General features: G+C 40.1%; 1 protein-coding gene across 1 annotated transcript; it reads right to left on the reverse strand.

Moving 5' to 3' along the window:
• Positions 1 to 12,232: 12,232 nt before the first annotated feature.
• LOC113001875 (uncharacterized) lies at positions 12,233 to 13,604 on the reverse strand. Its single transcript, XM_026128746.1, has 3 exons — positions 13,113 to 13,604; positions 12,720 to 12,998; positions 12,233 to 12,604 (listed from the first exon to the last, which is right to left on the reverse strand). The coding sequence occupies exons 1-3, from the start codon at positions 13,602 to 13,604 to the stop codon at positions 12,233 to 12,235; spliced, it is 1,143 nt and encodes a 380-aa protein (XP_025984531.1).
• Between the last annotated feature and the right edge of the window lie 4,590 nt (positions 13,605 to 18,194).

Below are 18,194 nucleotides of genomic sequence, written 5' to 3' on the forward strand. Positions count from 1 at the left end.
TTTTATAATAAAAATATATTGAAAATATCTTTAAAAATATTTATTTAGCAGCTATTTTTGGCTTAAATGATAAAAATTGATATTTTTCTTATTTATGACTTGCAGATATGAAAATGAATAATTAAAATAAAAAGATCTTGAAAATATAAAAAATATAGATAAGGAAGATTTTTGGCATCAGGCCCAAGTCCACTCCATCAACTATAAAAAGCGAGTCAAGCTCAAGTCCACTCCAGTAGTTATAAAAGGGGAGTTAAGCCAAGGAGAAAAGACACACCGAGTCTCAGAGCACTCTAATACACACTTAAAGCCTGAGAACTCTCCTTTAGGGAATTCTTTATTGTCTTCATCATTTTCTATTCCCTTTTTCCATTCCTTCTCCTCTATCAGTTCCTATAACCCTTTTCTAGTGTAAGGCCCCTTATGACTATGAGAGGCTAAACCCTTAGTAAGGGCTTGTTAAGCCTAAAAAGCCAAAAGATGTATTATACACCTCATATTTATCAATGCAAACAAGTGTTTTCTTTCCTATTATATTTTCTTACTTTTAATTTCATGCATCATTCATCCTTGCATCATCTTTAGGGGTTAGGTGCTCGACAGAGGATAATCCTTAATAGAAAGGCAAGGAAGGTGTTGCATGCATCGATTTTAGGAATTAGTCGCTCGATAGAGAGTAATTTCTAATAGAACTAAAAGGAAGGGATATCTTAATAAAATCATTGCTAGACATAGAGTGATTGCATTATGCCCATGCATCAAAGCAAGCATCTAGAATTAGAACTTCATGCATTTTATCTATTTACTCTTTGCAAAGACATTTGGGAGATAGATAGGTAAAATAGGCTTGTCATCGTGAGACATCAGGGACAAGTATTCTAATAAATGTGGGTAGGATAAATTCACCTGATTGATAGAGAAAAATCACAAATAATACACTTAGGTAAATAAGGCATGATAGGTCCTAACATTTCCATCTCATTGAATTCCCTACTATTTCTTTTGTTTTCTATTAATATTTATTATTTTATACCTTTTTCTTTTAAATTTATCTTTTATACCTCATCTTATATTTTCCTCTTATAAATTGAAAATTATCCAACACAAGTACAAAACAAAGTCCCTGTGGAAATCGACACTTGGACTTCCGAGTACTTTACTACTTGAGACAAATTGGTACACTTGCCAAACCGTTAACAAGTTTTTGGTGTCGTTGCCAAGGACTTTGTTCTTCGTACTTAGTTGTCATACATTTTCAATTTGTAAGTATTAATTATTCTTTAGTATTTATTTTACAATTTTTAATCATTATTTTTCTTCTCCATTCTTTTTCTTCTATAATTTGCACGGTAGTGCTTGTTTTTGTGTATGCAAGGCAGAACTGCAATTGAAGATTTAACTCCACTTAATTCAGAAATTGAAGCTACTTGCAGGCATAGCAACGCTGCGAGAAAAAGAAGAGAGCAAGAAATACAAGGGAGCAGTCAACCCTCACCTCCACCCTCTCCACAGAGCTACTATCAAATGGAAGAGGAGCATGCATGACGAGTGACACTAGAGGACTACTCTAGTACAACTACCCCATAATTCTTCACCAGTATTGCAAGGTTGGAGGTTCAAGAGGCCAATATATCTTATCCTCACTCTTTCATATAGCTGATACAAGGAAACCTATTCCACGGTCTACCAAATGAGGATCCTTATGCTCATCTCGCCATCTACATAGAAATCTATAACACGTTAAAGATAGCTGGTGTTCCTAAGAATGCCATACGCCTCAATTTCTTTTCTTTTTCTTTGGCAGGGGAAGCAAAAAGGTGGTTACACTCCTTCAAAGGAAATAGCTTGAGGACTTGGGAATAAGTTGTCAAAAATTTCTTAAAGAAATATTTCCCAAAGTCAAAGACTGTCAATGGGAAGATGGAAATATCCTCATTCCATCAATTCCCTGATGAATCACTCAGTGAGGCGCTCAACTGTTTCCACGGGCTACTCAGAAAGACACCTACACATAGGTACAGTGAGCCAGTGCAATTAAACATCTTCATAGATGGTCTGCAACCACAGTCAAAGCAACTCCTTGACGCATCCACAAGGGGAAATTCAAGCTGAAGACACTGGAGTAGGCAATGGAGCTGATAGAGAACATGGTGGCCAATGATCACGCCATCCTTCATGGTCGAGCATACATGCCAACAAAGAGGAGCCTTCTGGAACTCACAACCCAAGATGCAACATTGGCCCAAAACAAGCTATTGGTCCGACAGATAGAGGCCCTCACAGAGATCCTCAACAAGCTCCCTAAAAAACTATAAGCGGTAAGTTCCTCTCACTCTTCAATCATGCAAATAGGGGGATGCCACATCTACGGTGGAGCACGCGAGCCAGAGCAATGCATAACCCAAGTAAATTCTTCTAAGGAGGTGAACTACATGGGAGCTCAGAATCATCACGGATTCTAAGGCTACAACCAATGAGGACCGCCGAGATTCAACCAAGGAAGGAATTTCACACAGGGCTCAAGCTTGAGGAATCATCCGGGGAACCAATTCAACAAGGAGCAAAAAAGTCAACCTGTCCAGGATTCCAACCAAGGGGTCGATCTTTATGAGAAGACCAGCAAGCTTGAGGAGACACTGAATCAACTCATGCATATGTCCATGTCCAACTATAGGAGCACAAAGTCATCCATTAAGAACCTGGAGATACAAATGGGACAATTAGCCAAACAAGTGGCTGAAAGACCCACTAACAGCTTTGGAGCCAACATCGAGAAGAATCCCAAAGAGAAGTGCTAGGTAATTTTCACTAGGAGAGAAAATGTTGAGAAGGAAAAGAGAATTGAGGAGGATGTGCGTGATGAGGAAGAAGAAAAGAAAGAAGAAGAAGAAAAAGATAAGAGTAAGGAGAGTGGTGATGATCTCAACCACCAAAACCAAGACCATGAGCCAGTTAACTCAGGAGGCCAGAAAAGAGATACTACTAGCCTCATCAAGGGAGACACTGTACCCTTTGATGCCATAAAAAAAGGATAAAGAACACTATTTCAAGCGGTTCCTTACCATATTCCAGAAGATAGAGATTACTATCCCTTTTGGAGAGGCCATACAATAGATGCTTTTGTACAAAAAGTTCTTAAAGGAAATCCTCATAAATAAAGGAAAGTACATCAACAGCGAAACCATTATGGTGGGAGAAAATTGCAGTGCAGTAATTTGGAAGCTACCTCTCAAGTTCAAAGATCCAGGAAGCATCACCATCCCATGCTCTATTGGGAGTGTATCCGTAGGTAAGACTCTTATTGACTTAGGAGCAAGTATCAATTTGATGTCGCTTTCTATGTACAGGAGAATAGGAAACTTGAAGATTGAACCTACAAGGATGACGCTCCAGCTAGCAGACTGCTCCATCACAAGACCGTTTGGGGTAGTTGAAGACGTCCTGGTCAAAGTCCATCAACTCACTTTTCCGGTAGACTTTGTAATCATGGACACCAACCAAGTGGTGTAGCTCAGCATGTACTGCCTTAGACGGTGGGCCTCTCCAGGGCACAACACGTCCTTTCGAGCAAAGAATAATTCATTTCACACACTGTGAACTTCTTGTGGTAACCGGTGGCACAACATACACCCCATCAACTCATCCAAAACAGTCATATATAGGATTAGGGGTCTTCCGGGCACCGGTGGCACAAGCACAGGAGGGTTCATGAGGCATCGCTTAATCCTTCCGAATGCCACTTAGCAGTCATCGTCCCATTGGACAAACTGGTTCTTGCGTAATAGCTTGAAGAGAGGCTCATAAGTGGAGGTTAGTTGTGACATAAATCTTGTTATGTAGTTCAGACGTCCTAGGAAGCCTCGGACCTGCTTCTAAATGCGTGGCTCGGGCATTTTGAGGATGACTTTCACCTTGTCTGGGTCCACCTCTATCCATTTTTGGCTTACAATAAAGCCTAGCAACTTTCCCGACTTGACCCTGAAAGTGCACTTTGTGGGATTCAACCTTAATCGGTACTTACGCAGCCTCTCAAACAACTTTCGTAAGTTGACAAGGTGTTCATCCTCGGTCTTTGACTTGGAAATCATATCATCCACATAGACCTCAATTGCTTTGTGCATCATGTCGTGGAATAATGCTACCATAGCCCGTTGGTAAGTTGCCCCAACGTTCTTAAGCCCAAAGGACATCACTTTGTAGCAGAATGTTCCTCACAGGGTGACGAAGGTCGTCTTCTCCATGTCCTCTGGTGCCATCTTTATTTGGTTGTAGCCTGAGAACCCATCCATGAAAGAAAACAAGGCAAAACTGGCCATGTTATCTACGAGAATATCGATGTGCGATAGAGGAAAGTTATCCTTTGGATTGGCTCGATTTAGATCCCGATAGTCCAAGCATATTCGCACCTTCCAATCCTTCTTAGGGACTGACACAATGTTAGCAACCTATTTCGGGTATCGAGCCACAACCAAGAAGCCAACATCAAATTGCTTTTTCACCTCTTCTTTTATCTTCAAGGACATCTCGAGCTTCATCCTCCGCAGCTTTTGCTTTACCGGGGAACACTCAAGATTCAGAGGTAATCTATGTTGCATGATGTTGGGACTCAAGCCAGGCATATCTTGGTATGACCAAGTGAAGATGTCTTAGTAGTCTCATAGCAGAGCTACCTCTTTTCTCTCTTTGCCAACACCTAAGTTTACGATCTCCATTTCTTCTTGGTTCTTTACTTCCCTGTCTTCCTATTCGACCATTCTTTTTAGCTCTGGGGAAGCCCCTAACCCTCATCTTCCCCTTCCTCAGCTTGATTTATCAGTTGCTCAAAATCCACGTGTGGGTCCTCGATATTATTACCTTCACAGGACTCATTGTCGGATCTGTATCATTTAATTGCAACAAAATAAATATGCAGAAGAAGGATTGTATATTTATAATTTTGTGGTAACAAAAGACATGCCCAAACAGGAAGAAAACCCTAAAGCCTAGGCCCAACAATAGGGTTAGGACTAACGAATTACATTGCGTTTGCCACAGAAATTCTGGCTTGTTTGACTATTCGCCAATTCCCTAACTCGAACTCCGGAGGGCACGGCCGCACCCAATTCGGTTGCTCTTAAGGGGTTTCTTCGTGTATCATGGTGACCCACCCCTCGCACATCCAACCCGCGCTGACAAAGCTTTCGTCGATGTGACACAAGGGAACCTCTTTCACTTGTAGTCCTTGCGGCTGGGCCATGCTTCTTCCCTTCCTTTATAGGGCAGCCTTCCTCACATCGGTGCACGTAGGCTCATATCCCAGTCCAAACCTTCTGCGGTTCCGTGTGAACTCCACCAAACTTGCTACACCATTGCTGTTCCGGCCCATACCCATTTCGGGCTCGTATCCATTTCCCAACATTACTCAAGCTACCATCAATGTGGCCCCAGATGAGCGTGGTTGTACCGGGGAAGAATCCACATAAGCATTGCTCACCACTTCTAAGGCTTGAAAGGACATTTCTAAGGACTCCTCTGCGGCCTCCACATAAGGTGTAGAAGAAGGAAAACTCACAAGAATGTCTTCTTCTCCCAAGACTATAATTAACTGCCCCTCTACCACAAACTTCAACTTTTGGTGTAGCGTTGAAGGGACCACCCCAACTGAATGAATCCAAGGCCGGCCTAATAAGAAGCTATAGGCAGAATTTATGTCCATCACTTGGAAAGTAATTTGGCATAGGTGGGGTCCGATTTGAATTGGGAGATCGATCTCCCTCATCACATCCCAGCGGCTGCTGTCAAAAGTGATGTAGCTCCATGTGGAGCTTGTAAGCCTTGGATCTTCTTCATTAATGGAGTCCTTTGCTTCTTAAAGATTAATGGAAGCGGAATCAAGAAGGAAGAAAGATGATTGGAGATGTCACTTCAAGGAGAAGATGAGTCAAGAAGAAGCTCACCACCATAGGAAGCCATGGATAAGAGCTTAAAGGTAGAAGAAGATGAGTGGAGGGAGAGGGAGAGAAGGGGCACAAAATTTTGTGCCTTAAATGAGGTCTGAACTTTGAAGTATAATTCTCAAATGATCAAAGTTGAAAAAATACACACACGTGGCCTCTATTTATAGCCCAAGTGTCACACAAAATTGGAGGAAAATTTAAATTTCTATTCAAATTTCACTTGAATTTGAAATTGAATTTGTGGAGCCAAATTTTGGAGCCAAAATTTCACTAATTATGATTCGTGAATTTTAGCTATAGTTCAGCCCACTAATCCAAGATCAAGTCCAAGATTCTCCACTAAGTGTGCTTAGGTGTCATGAGGCATGTAAAGCATGAAGGACATGCACAAAGTGTGACTATATGATGTGGCAATGGGGTGTAGCAAGCAAATGCTCACCTCCCCTTTTAAAATTTAATTGGATTGGGCTTCTCCCAATTCAATTAAATTTATTTTCCAACACAAATCAAATATTCACTTAATGCATATGAAATTACAAAACTACCCCTAATACAAAAACTAGTCTAGGTGCCCTAAAATACAAGGGCTGAAAAATCTTACATTTCTAGGGTATCCTACCTACATTATGGAGCCCTAAATAAAAGGCCCAAAAATAATGAAACCTTAATCTAATATGTAAAAAGATAAGTGGGCTCATACTTAAGGCTCATGAGAACCCTAGGGCTTTCTCTTGCATCTCTGGTCCAATCTTCTTGGAGTCTTTTATCCAATGCCCTTGGTGGATAGGATTGCATCATTCCCTCCCCCTTGAAAAGGATTGGACCTCAAATCCGTAGGTTCTTAAAACTCTGGGCTTCTTCCCTCAACACCTATAAAAAGAATAAAAACATATATATTAGTGGCGTTTGGTATGTTGGAGTAAGGTAAGGTCTGAAAACTCATTTCTTGGGCATCTTCCAATTAGGGAACATGGTTCCTCACCAACTCAATGAGTGGTGCTACAAGTATAGAAAAATATGGGACAAACCTTTTGTAAAAGTTTGTTAAGTCATGGAAGCCCCAAATTTTCCTTATACTTGGTGGAGTGGGCCACTCAGAAATGACCTTTATTCTCTTAGGGTTCGTGGGAATCCCTTGATCACTATTTAAAAAATTAAGGAAAGTAATGCAATAAAACATACCTTTTTCTGTATTTTCATGTTGATTATTCCTACCAAAAAGTACGACAAACCTAAGGTGTCCCATATGACCACCTAAGTTTGTATTGAAACTAAAAATAAGAACAAACCTACCTAATGAGTCCCTATGTACACAAATCATGAAGATTTTGGGTGCATGAGTGATTTTACAAAAGAGGGTTGCACCACTCAACACATTCATCATACCACCTATTTTAGGGATTCAGTGCCTAATAAAACCTATTTTGGGCACCAACAAAGCACAAGGATTTAAGCTCTTATGAACCAAACCCTCATCCAATAACTCCTTTACTTGAGGAATAACCTCAAGCCCAAGAGGTGTGGCAGTGCTAAGGGATGTTTCCCTTGATAGGAGAAGGTAGAAAGATTTTTTAAGAATGAGTGCTCTTTTGATATCACCTTTTGTTGCAAAATAATTTTCCTTCTTAACAATCTTCTTGGAGGAATCCTTTCCCTCTTTTTCCTTCCCCTTGGCCTTTGAAGACAAGGCCTTACTATCCTTTTTTTTTCTTCTAGTTTTTCTTCCTCATCCCTCTTATCTTTCATATTCAGTTGATCTTTGGCCACCTGTAAAGGTGTTTGAGGATGCAACACAAATTTAGTGCCAAGATGGGTGAGGGTAATCTCATTAGTTAGGCCATTATAAATGATCTTCCTATCAAATTGCCATGGCCTTTCTAAAAGAATATGCCCTGCCTCCATGGGAACTATATCACAATTAACTTCATCCTTATATGTCCCAATGGAGAAAGGTACCTTCACTTGTTGGTTAACTATCATTTCCCCTTGCTCATTGAGCCATTGAAGTTTATAAGGTTTTGGGTGGGGAATGATAGTGAGGTTCAACTTGGAAACTAATCTTGTGCTACAACAATTGCAACAAGATCCACTATTCACAATGAGAGAACAAGTTTTATCTAAAATTTTGCATCTTGTATAAAAGATGTTCTCTCTTTGGGATTGAGATAGATCACAAGATTAACCTCCAAGGAGCCTTCTAACCATTAGGAGGTCACCTTCTTGATGGGGGTAGACTTCATCACTAGACTCTTCACCCTTTACTTCATCTTCACTTCCACTAGAGGAAGGGGAAGAAATAGTATCCTCTTGACTACTATAAATGTCTTGACCCCTCATAATCACGGTTTTCTTTGTGGGGCATTTAGAGGCAATGTGACCTCTTCCAAGACATTTGAAGCATTTAATGTTGCTAGTCCTTTCTTGGGAACTAGTCTTAGGGGTGGATTTCTCGATGATCTTACCCTTATCTTCCTTGGGTTTTGAAGGTGCAGCCCCCAAAATTCCTTAGGCTTGGTCCTTCCTTGGATAAGAGTGAAAGCTATAAGATTTTGAAGAAAGCTTTCTTTTAAGTTGTTGCTCCACTCTTTATACAAAGTTGGACTAGCTCATCTAGGTCCTTATATGGAAGGAGTTCAATCTTGTCCCTCTCTTCCATATTAAGCCCACTAAGGAACCTAGCTATGCTTGTTCTTTCCTCCTCCCTAAGTCCATCTCTTAAAAGGAGTAGTTCCATTTGTTGTCTATATTCTTCAACATTCATACTCCCTTGTCTAAGCCTTTGGAGCTTGTCCATAAGCTCCCTTTCATAGTAGGAGGGAATGTGCCTCTTCCTAAGGGCACTCTTAAGATCATTCCAATACTCTACTGGAAGATCCCCATGAATCCTTCATTCCCTAACAAGGGAAGTCCACCAATAGAGGGCATACCCTTGAAAGCTAAGGGTGGCCAATGTAACTTTTCTCTCTTTGCTAATATGATGGCAAGCAAAGAGTTGTTCAACCTTCATTTCCCAATCTAAGTAGGCCTCAACATTATCTTTTCCATGGAAAGATGGGAGGCTAATGTTAACCTCTTGAGGCCTTCTATCCTTTTCTATTATTTAGGAATGATGTTTAGTATGTGAACTATGGCGCCCTCCATAATAGTCGCTAAGCTTTTCACTTAAGCTCTTGCAAGAGTCATGACTACTATAGGAGACATGTTTTTCTTTTTTCATTTCTTTGATTATTTTTCTTTTTTCTTCCTTTCTTATTTTCTCTCTTTCATCTTGACTTATTTCTTCCACTCTTTTTTTTTTCCTTTTTCTTTTCTCTCTTGCTTTTTTTTTCCACAACTTAAGGGATCTAAACTCATCTAATATCTTATACAAGGGGTCCTTAGGAGTAGAACCCTCACCATTAACACTAGATGAAGAATAAAGACTCATGTTGGTTCCTAAGTTGTGGTTCTTTCTTGTTGGGGGTTTGAAAACAAAAGGTAAAAGAAACCATGGTTGAAACTAGCCAAAATAAACACTAAAAGAGGTGTTAAAGATAAGGTAAAAACTAATTGGTAAAAGGCAAGCTATCTAGGTGGTTTGACAATGGAAGGTAAAGGAAATAAGCTATCAAAGTAAGCAAGAAATTAAAGTGCAATAAATGTAAACTAGGCGAATCCGAAGAGTGTTCGGATGATCACATTCAAGGTTCCTAACAAAACACTCATTATCCTAAGGGAAAATTGCCTAAAATTATTACACACAAATGGAAGTTTGGTAACCTATTGGAGGCTCCCAACACACTTCCAATGAAAGGCCTTTTTGTTACAAAAACTTGAAAGCAATGAAAGTAAGCAAATTGCCAATTACAAAACGGTCCTCAATTTTGGTGGTTGTTCCCCCTTTGGTGATTCACTCAATTTGGAGTGCTTATTAGTCCAATAGATCTTAAGGTGGTTTGTCCCTTGCTTCTTGACTCAAATTCTTCAAGGGATGACACCAATCCTCCTTTCCAATTCCCTATATAACAACTCACAAACAAGGAAACAAAGAGACAAGTAATAACCAAAGACCAAAATAATAAAACGAAAGATAAACCAATAGAGTTTTAACAATAAAAATTTCAAGGATTATTCAACAATTAAAGCAATGAAAAGCACATCAAAGCTAGCGAGGATTCAAAGAGAAACCTAGAATGACTCTAGAGTAGAGTAAAAAAAACTAAAAAAATAAGACTCAAGAAACCTCTAGTTTTGGCACTTGTTTTCACACTAATTTTCAATTGAAATTTCAAAACTAAGATTGGTATAAAATAGGCACCAATTATAGAACAAATTTTGAGCCAAAAGAACAAGCACACCTCCCTTTCACTTTTTTTTTCTTGGACACTAATTTTCCTGCCAACTTGTGTGATTTCTAGTATTTTTTCCTTTTATCCAAATCACTTTGTTCTTTTTTATAATTTTTTTTCCATATGTCTAGAAAATTAATTAAAAATTTCAGCTCAAAATTCATATTGACCAATTCCCAGTAAGTTTTACAAGTATGTATGTTCAAGCTGCCAGCACTAGTGATTTCAACCTAGAAATCAAGAGTAGTGTTTATGTTGCTTAAGGCTTGGATAATTACAATTTGTGTTTGCTTATGCTCAAATTTATTGAATAAAACAATTCAAGAGAGCTTAAGACTTATTTTTATTCACAAATCCAGCCACAACTCAATTTCTTCATAGGTATCATATAGGAAACTTAGAAAACAAAACAAAGTTTAACAATAAGACTACTTCTAGGAACTGATTTAGAACATGTTATGAACTAAATAACATGCATGAATTAGACTCAAAATTCAAAAGATAGCCTAAGAATGACAAGAATACATGAAAAAATGTATCTAGAATTCAATAAACAAAATCAAAATTCAACACAAACTTAGAGCATAATGTGACAATTATTATGATTAAACATGACTCCAAGACAATATGGAATAAGTGATTTACACTTAGATTGTTGTGTTTTTTTAATCAATATTTTGGAAGAAAATTTAGATATAAAGGTTCAGCACAAGAAGATTATGACTGAAAAATGGTAGAACCTAAAATCACCACAAAAACATGATTCAAGAGTAGAACTATAAAATTTGAACCATTGAAATGCAAGAACAAGTGCAGATCTAAGATTTAATCGGTTTATTTTTTTGAACCTACTCTAAAAAACACCAAACCACAAGACATTGGAGGATATACATGGAGAATAAGATGAAGAACATGGAATTAAAGTGAATTGACCAAACAAAAAGATAGAGGAAACAAAAGAACATTACCTAGATGAAGATGCTCTTGGCACCACATGATGTAGTCCCATGTGGAGCTTATAGGCCTTGGATCTTCTTCATCAATAGAGTCCTTTGCTTCTTGAAGATTAATGGCAGCAAAATCAAGAAGGAAGAAAGATGATTGGAGACGCCACTTCAAGGAGAGGATGAGTCAAGAAGAAGCTGACCACCATAGAAAGCCATGGATAAGAGCTTGAAGGTAGGAGAAGATAAATGGAGGGAGAGAGAGAGAAGGAGCACGAAATTTTGTGTCTCAAATGAGGTCTGAACTTTGAAGTATATTTCTCAAATGATCAAAGTTGAAAAAATGCACACACATGACCTCTATTTATAGCCTAAGTGTGACACAAAATTGGAGGAAAATTTGAATTTCTATTCAAACTTTACTTGAATTTGAAATTGAATTTGTGGAGCCAAATTTTGGAGCCAAAATTTCACTAATTATGATTAGTGAATTTTAGCTATGGTTCAGCCCACTAATCCAAGATCAAGTCCAAGATTCTCCACTAAGTGTGCTTAGGTGTAATGAGGCATGTAAAGCATGAAGGACATGCACAAAGTGTGACTATATGATGTGAAAATGGGATGTAGCAAGCAAATGCTCACCTCCCCCTCTAAAATTTAATTGGATTGAGCTTCTCCCAATTCAATTAAATTTATTTTCCAACACACACATCAAATATTCACTTAATGCATATGAAATTACAAGACTACCCTTAATACAAAAACTAGTCTAGGTGTCATAAAATACAAGGGTTGAAAAATCTTACATTTCTAGGGTATCCTACCTACATTATGGAGCCCTAAATAAAAGGCCCAAAAATAATGAAACCTTAATCTAATATGTAGAAAGATATATGGGCTAATACTTAGCCCATGGGCCCAAAATCTACCCTAAGGCTCATGAGAATCCTATGACCTTCTCTTGCATCTTTGGCCCAATCTTCTTGGAGTCTTCTATCCAATGCTCTTGGGGGGTAGGATTGCATCAAAAAGCCCGCACCACCATGGAGCTTGGCCTTAGGTGTGATGCATTAAAAGACAACTTGTCCAAAGTAGCCTTGGGCATGACATTGAGGGAAGAGTCATTGTCAATATGCACTTTGGCCACTATATGGTCCAAACATTTGACGGATACATCGACGGGTATTTCTTCATCAGCGAATGTGAGGTAATTATTGGCCATGATATTGTTGATTATGCCCTCGAAACCTTCCACAAATATGTCTTGGGCTACATGGGTTTCGTTCAAAATCTTGACCAATAGCGCTCGATGAGGCTCGGAGTTCATAAGTAGGCCCAACAGAGAGATCCTAGCTGGGGTTTTATTCAGTTGTTCAATTACCTTGAACTCGTTCTGCTGGATGATTCGCAAGAACTATATTGCTTCAATGGATATTCCCTTTTTTGCTGAAGTTGTCTTCTTCCTTGGCAAACCTTCCGATCAAGACCTTTTCATCCGAAATCGGGCCCACCTTATTGCTCTCTTCTATGCCCACCTTTGCCTTCCCCTTTGGGTCCTTGGATCGCACTGGTGGCTCGGGTGCTGTGAAGATCCACCCGCTACGAGTCATGCTGCTCGTGCTAGAGATGTTTGTGACCTTAGCGGAGGATAGGTCATCTTTAACGTGCACGACGGATGCGTCTTTCCTTCCATCGGGTCCCTGTGCGGTGTATCTCCATGGCACCACCTTGTTGCTCTTGTAGGGGAGCGGCGTAGGTTTCTCAATTGGGATAGGCTGGAGACCTCGGGGCTTTTATGTGGCAACATTTCTAGTGTAGTGGATCACCAATGGCTTAGGTTTGCTCAGGCTTTTATCAACCGATTGCATGCACACATGTCCTCTGCCCTTTCTCACGCCACAAACCTTAATTAGGCCTTTGTCCATCATCCTTTGTAGAAGGTCCTTTGCCACCGAGCATGCCTCTACATCGTGTGATGCTCCTGGATGTATCAAACAAGAATCTCCCTTGTCCTCGTCAAGGCTAATCATGCCCGCTTCGCACAGTGCTTTCGATATGAACCTCCTAGAGGTTAACACATCTTCCATCTGCTTCAAACCCCAAGGTCCACACTCCTCTACCACATTAACCGCTGATCCCCCATGATTGGAAAGAGGATTCGTCCTTACATTCGGGCTGTCCTCTTGAAATGTCAACCACCCTGCGTCAATCAAACTCTGGACCTCATGTTTGTAGGTCACACATTGTTCAATTGAATGCCTCGGGACACCCCTATGATAGGCACAAGTTGCATTAGGGTTGTACCATCGAGGGAAGGGAGATTGGTAGATCTTCTCGGGATTCACCACCACCATCTGGTTGGTGATCAAGGATGGTAGCAAGTCAGCATATGGCATCGGGATTGGGGTGAATTCGACATGCTTCTTTACTGGAAAATTCCTTCCCAGATTGGATCTTGTGCTGGGATTGGAATTGTTGGCGGGACGAGATTGTGCGAGAAATAAGTTCTATGGGGGAGGCCTTTGTGGTTGAGTGGGCATACCACTACATGCTGGTCCCTCAGTGGTAAACGTAGGGTATAGTTCGAAGTTACCCAGAGCATGATCCCGAGGATCTTCACGGGCTTCCCCAAAGGCTGAGCGAAGGGTGTACGCCCCAACTGGGGTTGCTGGCCTTGAATGGGAACGAAGTGGCTAGTGTTCTCGTTGGGCATGTGCATTGCGTTGTGTGGTGTATATTTTATGGGTAAGCCATATGGGAAAGCATTCCTATTTTTCCCTATGTGGGGACTGCCCGTGCTGCCTAACACCTCTCCTCCCTGACCTACCATGTCTGGGATTGGTTGGTTCGCTTGGTTTATAGCGGATGGGTGGGTTGGATCCGCCTCAGCGGCGACGCTATTGGTGGCAACTACGACCGCATTGTTCTCCATTATCTGTCTCATACTTAACATGGCCTCCATCATGGAGGTCATTTGGTTCTTCGTGGCCTCCGTATCGGCCTTCATTTGCTCTTGCACTTCTTCTATCTCACTCATGATTTTAGTTTTGGAAAGGTTTTGATAAGGGTGCCGAAAAGCGTGTTTGTCTTTTTTGGTTATGGTGCTTACTTTGACTATAACTGCTAAAAGAACAAAATGCAATGAGTAATGTGACAATGAACTAAACAGGAATGCATGATAATGATAAGTTGTCGAAGTATTGGACCCACACAGAAATTTTAGCAGAGACATAGAGTTGAATCAAAACTCATTTTCATTAATAAAAAATATTGTTTATCTTGTCAAAGTCAAAGCCTAAATACAAACGCCTCAGCGGTTCCTAATTATGTGGGACATCAACTCGATCATATAATGACAATAATTGAAAAGCCCATGAACCTCCTCGGGAGACGAGTACACGTCTGCCATTGCCTTGGCTTTGGCTAACAGTCTTGGAAGTTCTTGACTTCCATTCAAAGTGAAAGTGAACCTATCCATCCACATCATAGCTTTTCTATGTAATGAATCTATCACTCTCTCCCTTGCTTCCCTTTCCGCTTGCAAGACTGATACTTTTGCATGCTCGTCTTCTAGCCTTTGCTCATGGATAGCAGCTAGATTTAGCTTTTCTTTATACTGGCCAATGATAGCCCACATGTTCTCTTCCGTCCTACTCAACTGTTCGGTTAAGCTCCTCTTCGACCTTTGACAAGCCTTCAACTTGTCCTCTAATATCATTCCTTCCACCCTCGACTCGTCCCTTTCGGCCCTTGTTGACCCTTTTCCACAGTTCCTTTTTCCAAAATTTGTAATTACTCTTTTTACGCGGAAGTGGATTACCGGAAAGTGCATCGGGTCGTCAAGTATTTAATTAAAACGGAATGATCCGAGTATCGAACACATAGAACTTGTTTATTTGGAAAATCTTTGTTCAATAATCAGGCATTTTGTTGACAGAAAATAATAATTGCGAATTGAACTAAAAATATGATATATCCTAATTAGAAAAATAGTAAACGCAAGCAATTAAAAGTGACAGCAGTGGCTTAAAAGAGTTGGGTCTTTCTAATAAACGAGTTGATGCATATAAAAATATTTCTCTAGTTAAGAATGTTCTTGTGTTCTATGCTGAAGACTAAAGTACTAAACCTCGATCCCTCGTAAGTTTAGACTAATTTAAACTAAGCTTCATCCTCAGATCCCTCTTGTTGGACTAGGCTTAATTTAAACAGCATTATAATCACAACATAATTAAAAACTAAAAAAAACCTGCAATCTATCCCTAGCAATGCAGTTATCTAGCCCTGCTCTATCAAGTTCTAAGGAAACAATACACTTCCCAGTGCTAAAGTTCCTAACAGTACACACCAATGGGTGATCAGACCAAAAGCATGCAACAATAAAGCATCGATAGAAGTAATGAACACATAAAACACACTTAATTAGATATGAAAAGTGTTTACATCAATTGTTCATTAGAAATCCCCAACTAGGGTTTTAGCAAGCCATAACAAGGAGGCCTTTTCTACAATTAGACAGAGAATACATAGAAATTGCTGCTTACATGGGAAGGGGGATCCCTCCTCTTCTTGGCACCTCACAATCACTCAAACACTCTCTAATCTCTCTCAAAGATGAACCTTAGGCTCTTTGCTGTGCTGCCTCTCCTCTATTATCTTCAGAGCTCACTCTCCAAAGTCTGTGTGTAAAATTCTGTGCAAGAGCGTAATAATTTCGTACCCTAATTCTAACAATTCAGGCTTTAAATAGGCTCTGAAATCGCACCGTCGCGCTTAATGCCACTGTCGCGCTTAGCACGAGTAAGTGGATTTGGGCTTGGCGCCAATGCTACATTGAGCCTGGCAAGAGACAGATGACTAGCTTAGTGTCATACCCTAATTTCGTCCGGGGACCTTTGCTTGATGACATGCGACCTTTCTTTGGTCCTTGTGAGGTGCTTGGTACCCATCATTAGGCAATTTGTGAAATTCCAGGACATGCCGAAAAACCAAAAAAATATTGATGCACAATCCGTAAGTTTCCGTGACACACCGGAAATCAAATGGAAGCATCGTTGCATAATTAAGTGAGGTTCCGTAACATTCCGTAAGTCAAAAAGGGGATGATTATGTAATCCGCAAGGTTCCGTAACATTACAGAAAGAAAACAAGTATCGTTACGAAATTCGTAAGTTTCTGTAACTTTACGAAAAAAGAATCACCAAAAAAAAGCAGAGGGGGGTGTACTTAGTAAAAATGGGGGTGCAAATAGCACCCAGGCCCACTTGGGCCCTCCAGAATATTCCTCCAGAAGGCTGTTGCTTCTGGAGGAAGCAACCTGGCTCGCCTGGGCGAGCTGAGCTCGCCTGGGCGAGCTGGGTGGCAACCACCTCCCCTATTTTGCTATAAATAGGGGAGGAAGTGAAGAAGAAAAGGGTTCAGCCCCTTTGGCACTTCTCTCTCTTTCGAATTTGCTTGGAAAAATTGTTTCCGTGAAGAAAATCTAAGCCGAGGCGCTTCCGAAACGTTTCCGTAACATTTTCCGTGAGGAATTTCGCAAAGGTTTCAACCGTTCTTCAACGTTCTTCATTCGTTCTTCATCGTTCTTCGATCTTCAACGGGTAAGTACCTCGAACCAAGCTTTTCGATTCATTCTATGCACCCATGGTGGTCCACATTGTGTTTCGTGCATTTTTATTCTCGTTTTGTTTACTTTTTATACCCCCTGTTGACGTGCTTAAGCCATTTTACTTAAGTCATTTCTCGCTTAACTTAAAAATAAAATCAATTTCCACCGAACGTTTGAATTGTATTATCCGTTAACTTCGGTTAAAATGAATTTCGACCGTTCGGTCGTGCCGTAACCACGTTGGAAATTAAAAAGAGGTAAAAAATAATATAATAATCAAAAAAACATCTTTTAGCAAAATAAAGCGGAAAATCAATCGGACGTTTTCTCTTTGGGATTTCTCATTCTTAATCGAATTGATTAAATAACTAAAGTGAAACTAAGGCTAAAATCAACTCACCTAGTCAAGCTCGTCCATAAAAAATAGGCTTTTGAAGTTTGTCATTTCAATTTCTCACTAAGTAAAATGGATCATTTTTAAGGTCCAACGCCTTAAAATGATCACCTTTCAAGTAAAAAGAATCACTTGATTCACGCATAAGAAAGAACTACGTAGGTCTGATTTTCTCATCCCAATTGAGGAATACGTAGGAGCAAAGGGAAACACCCTTGTCGACCACAAAAAAGAGAAAAAAATATAAAAAGGGTATAAAGGATATAAGGACATAAAAGGGAACGTAAAAATCAAAGTCATGTTTGCACATTCGATTAAAGGCTGCCGTCCCTTGTGACGGACGTGTGGGGTGCTAATACCTTCCCCACGCGTAAATACAACTCCCGAACCTTTCACTTAAAAGTTCGTAGATCGCGTCTTTTCCGGTTTTTCCGACGTTTTCCTCAAATAAACGTTGGTGGCGACTCCGCGCGTATTCCTTTCGTGGAACACGCATCCCGCGAGTCACGCGTCGCCCTCCCGCCGAAGGGTAGGTTGCGACAGTTGGCGACTCCACTGGGGACTGTTTTTTAGAGAGTTAGGCCATTTAATCTTGTGCAATGTTTTATCATGACTTTCTCCTTTGTTGGTTTCCCTTTATTTGTCTTATGTTCTTGTGTATATAAACTATTTGTTGCTTTTAGTGTGTTTTAGAATGTATGCATGAGGTAAATATTTATTCATTTGATGCACACAAACACTAACACTATTTGCACACACTGTGAGTGAAAAAGGGCCCTATACCCGGGTTCATGAGAACATAAGGAGTGGAGGTGAATATGTGATCATGCTAGGTCTCCGACTTGCTTGATTACAGTGAACCCTCATCTAGAGCTTTTCTCTTTGAAAACTTATTGTTGCTAGTAGTCCCTACTGCTGCAATATGTTCTTCGAAGGGGATGATACCTCTAGAAACCATCAAGAGAGATATGACTACCTTGGGGA

The sequence above is a fragment of the Glycine max genome, chromosome 6 (genome assembly GCF_000004515.6).
Source record: "Glycine max cultivar Williams 82 chromosome 6, Glycine_max_v4.0, whole genome shotgun sequence".
Taxonomy (NCBI): domain Eukaryota; kingdom Viridiplantae; phylum Streptophyta; class Magnoliopsida; order Fabales; family Fabaceae; genus Glycine; species Glycine max.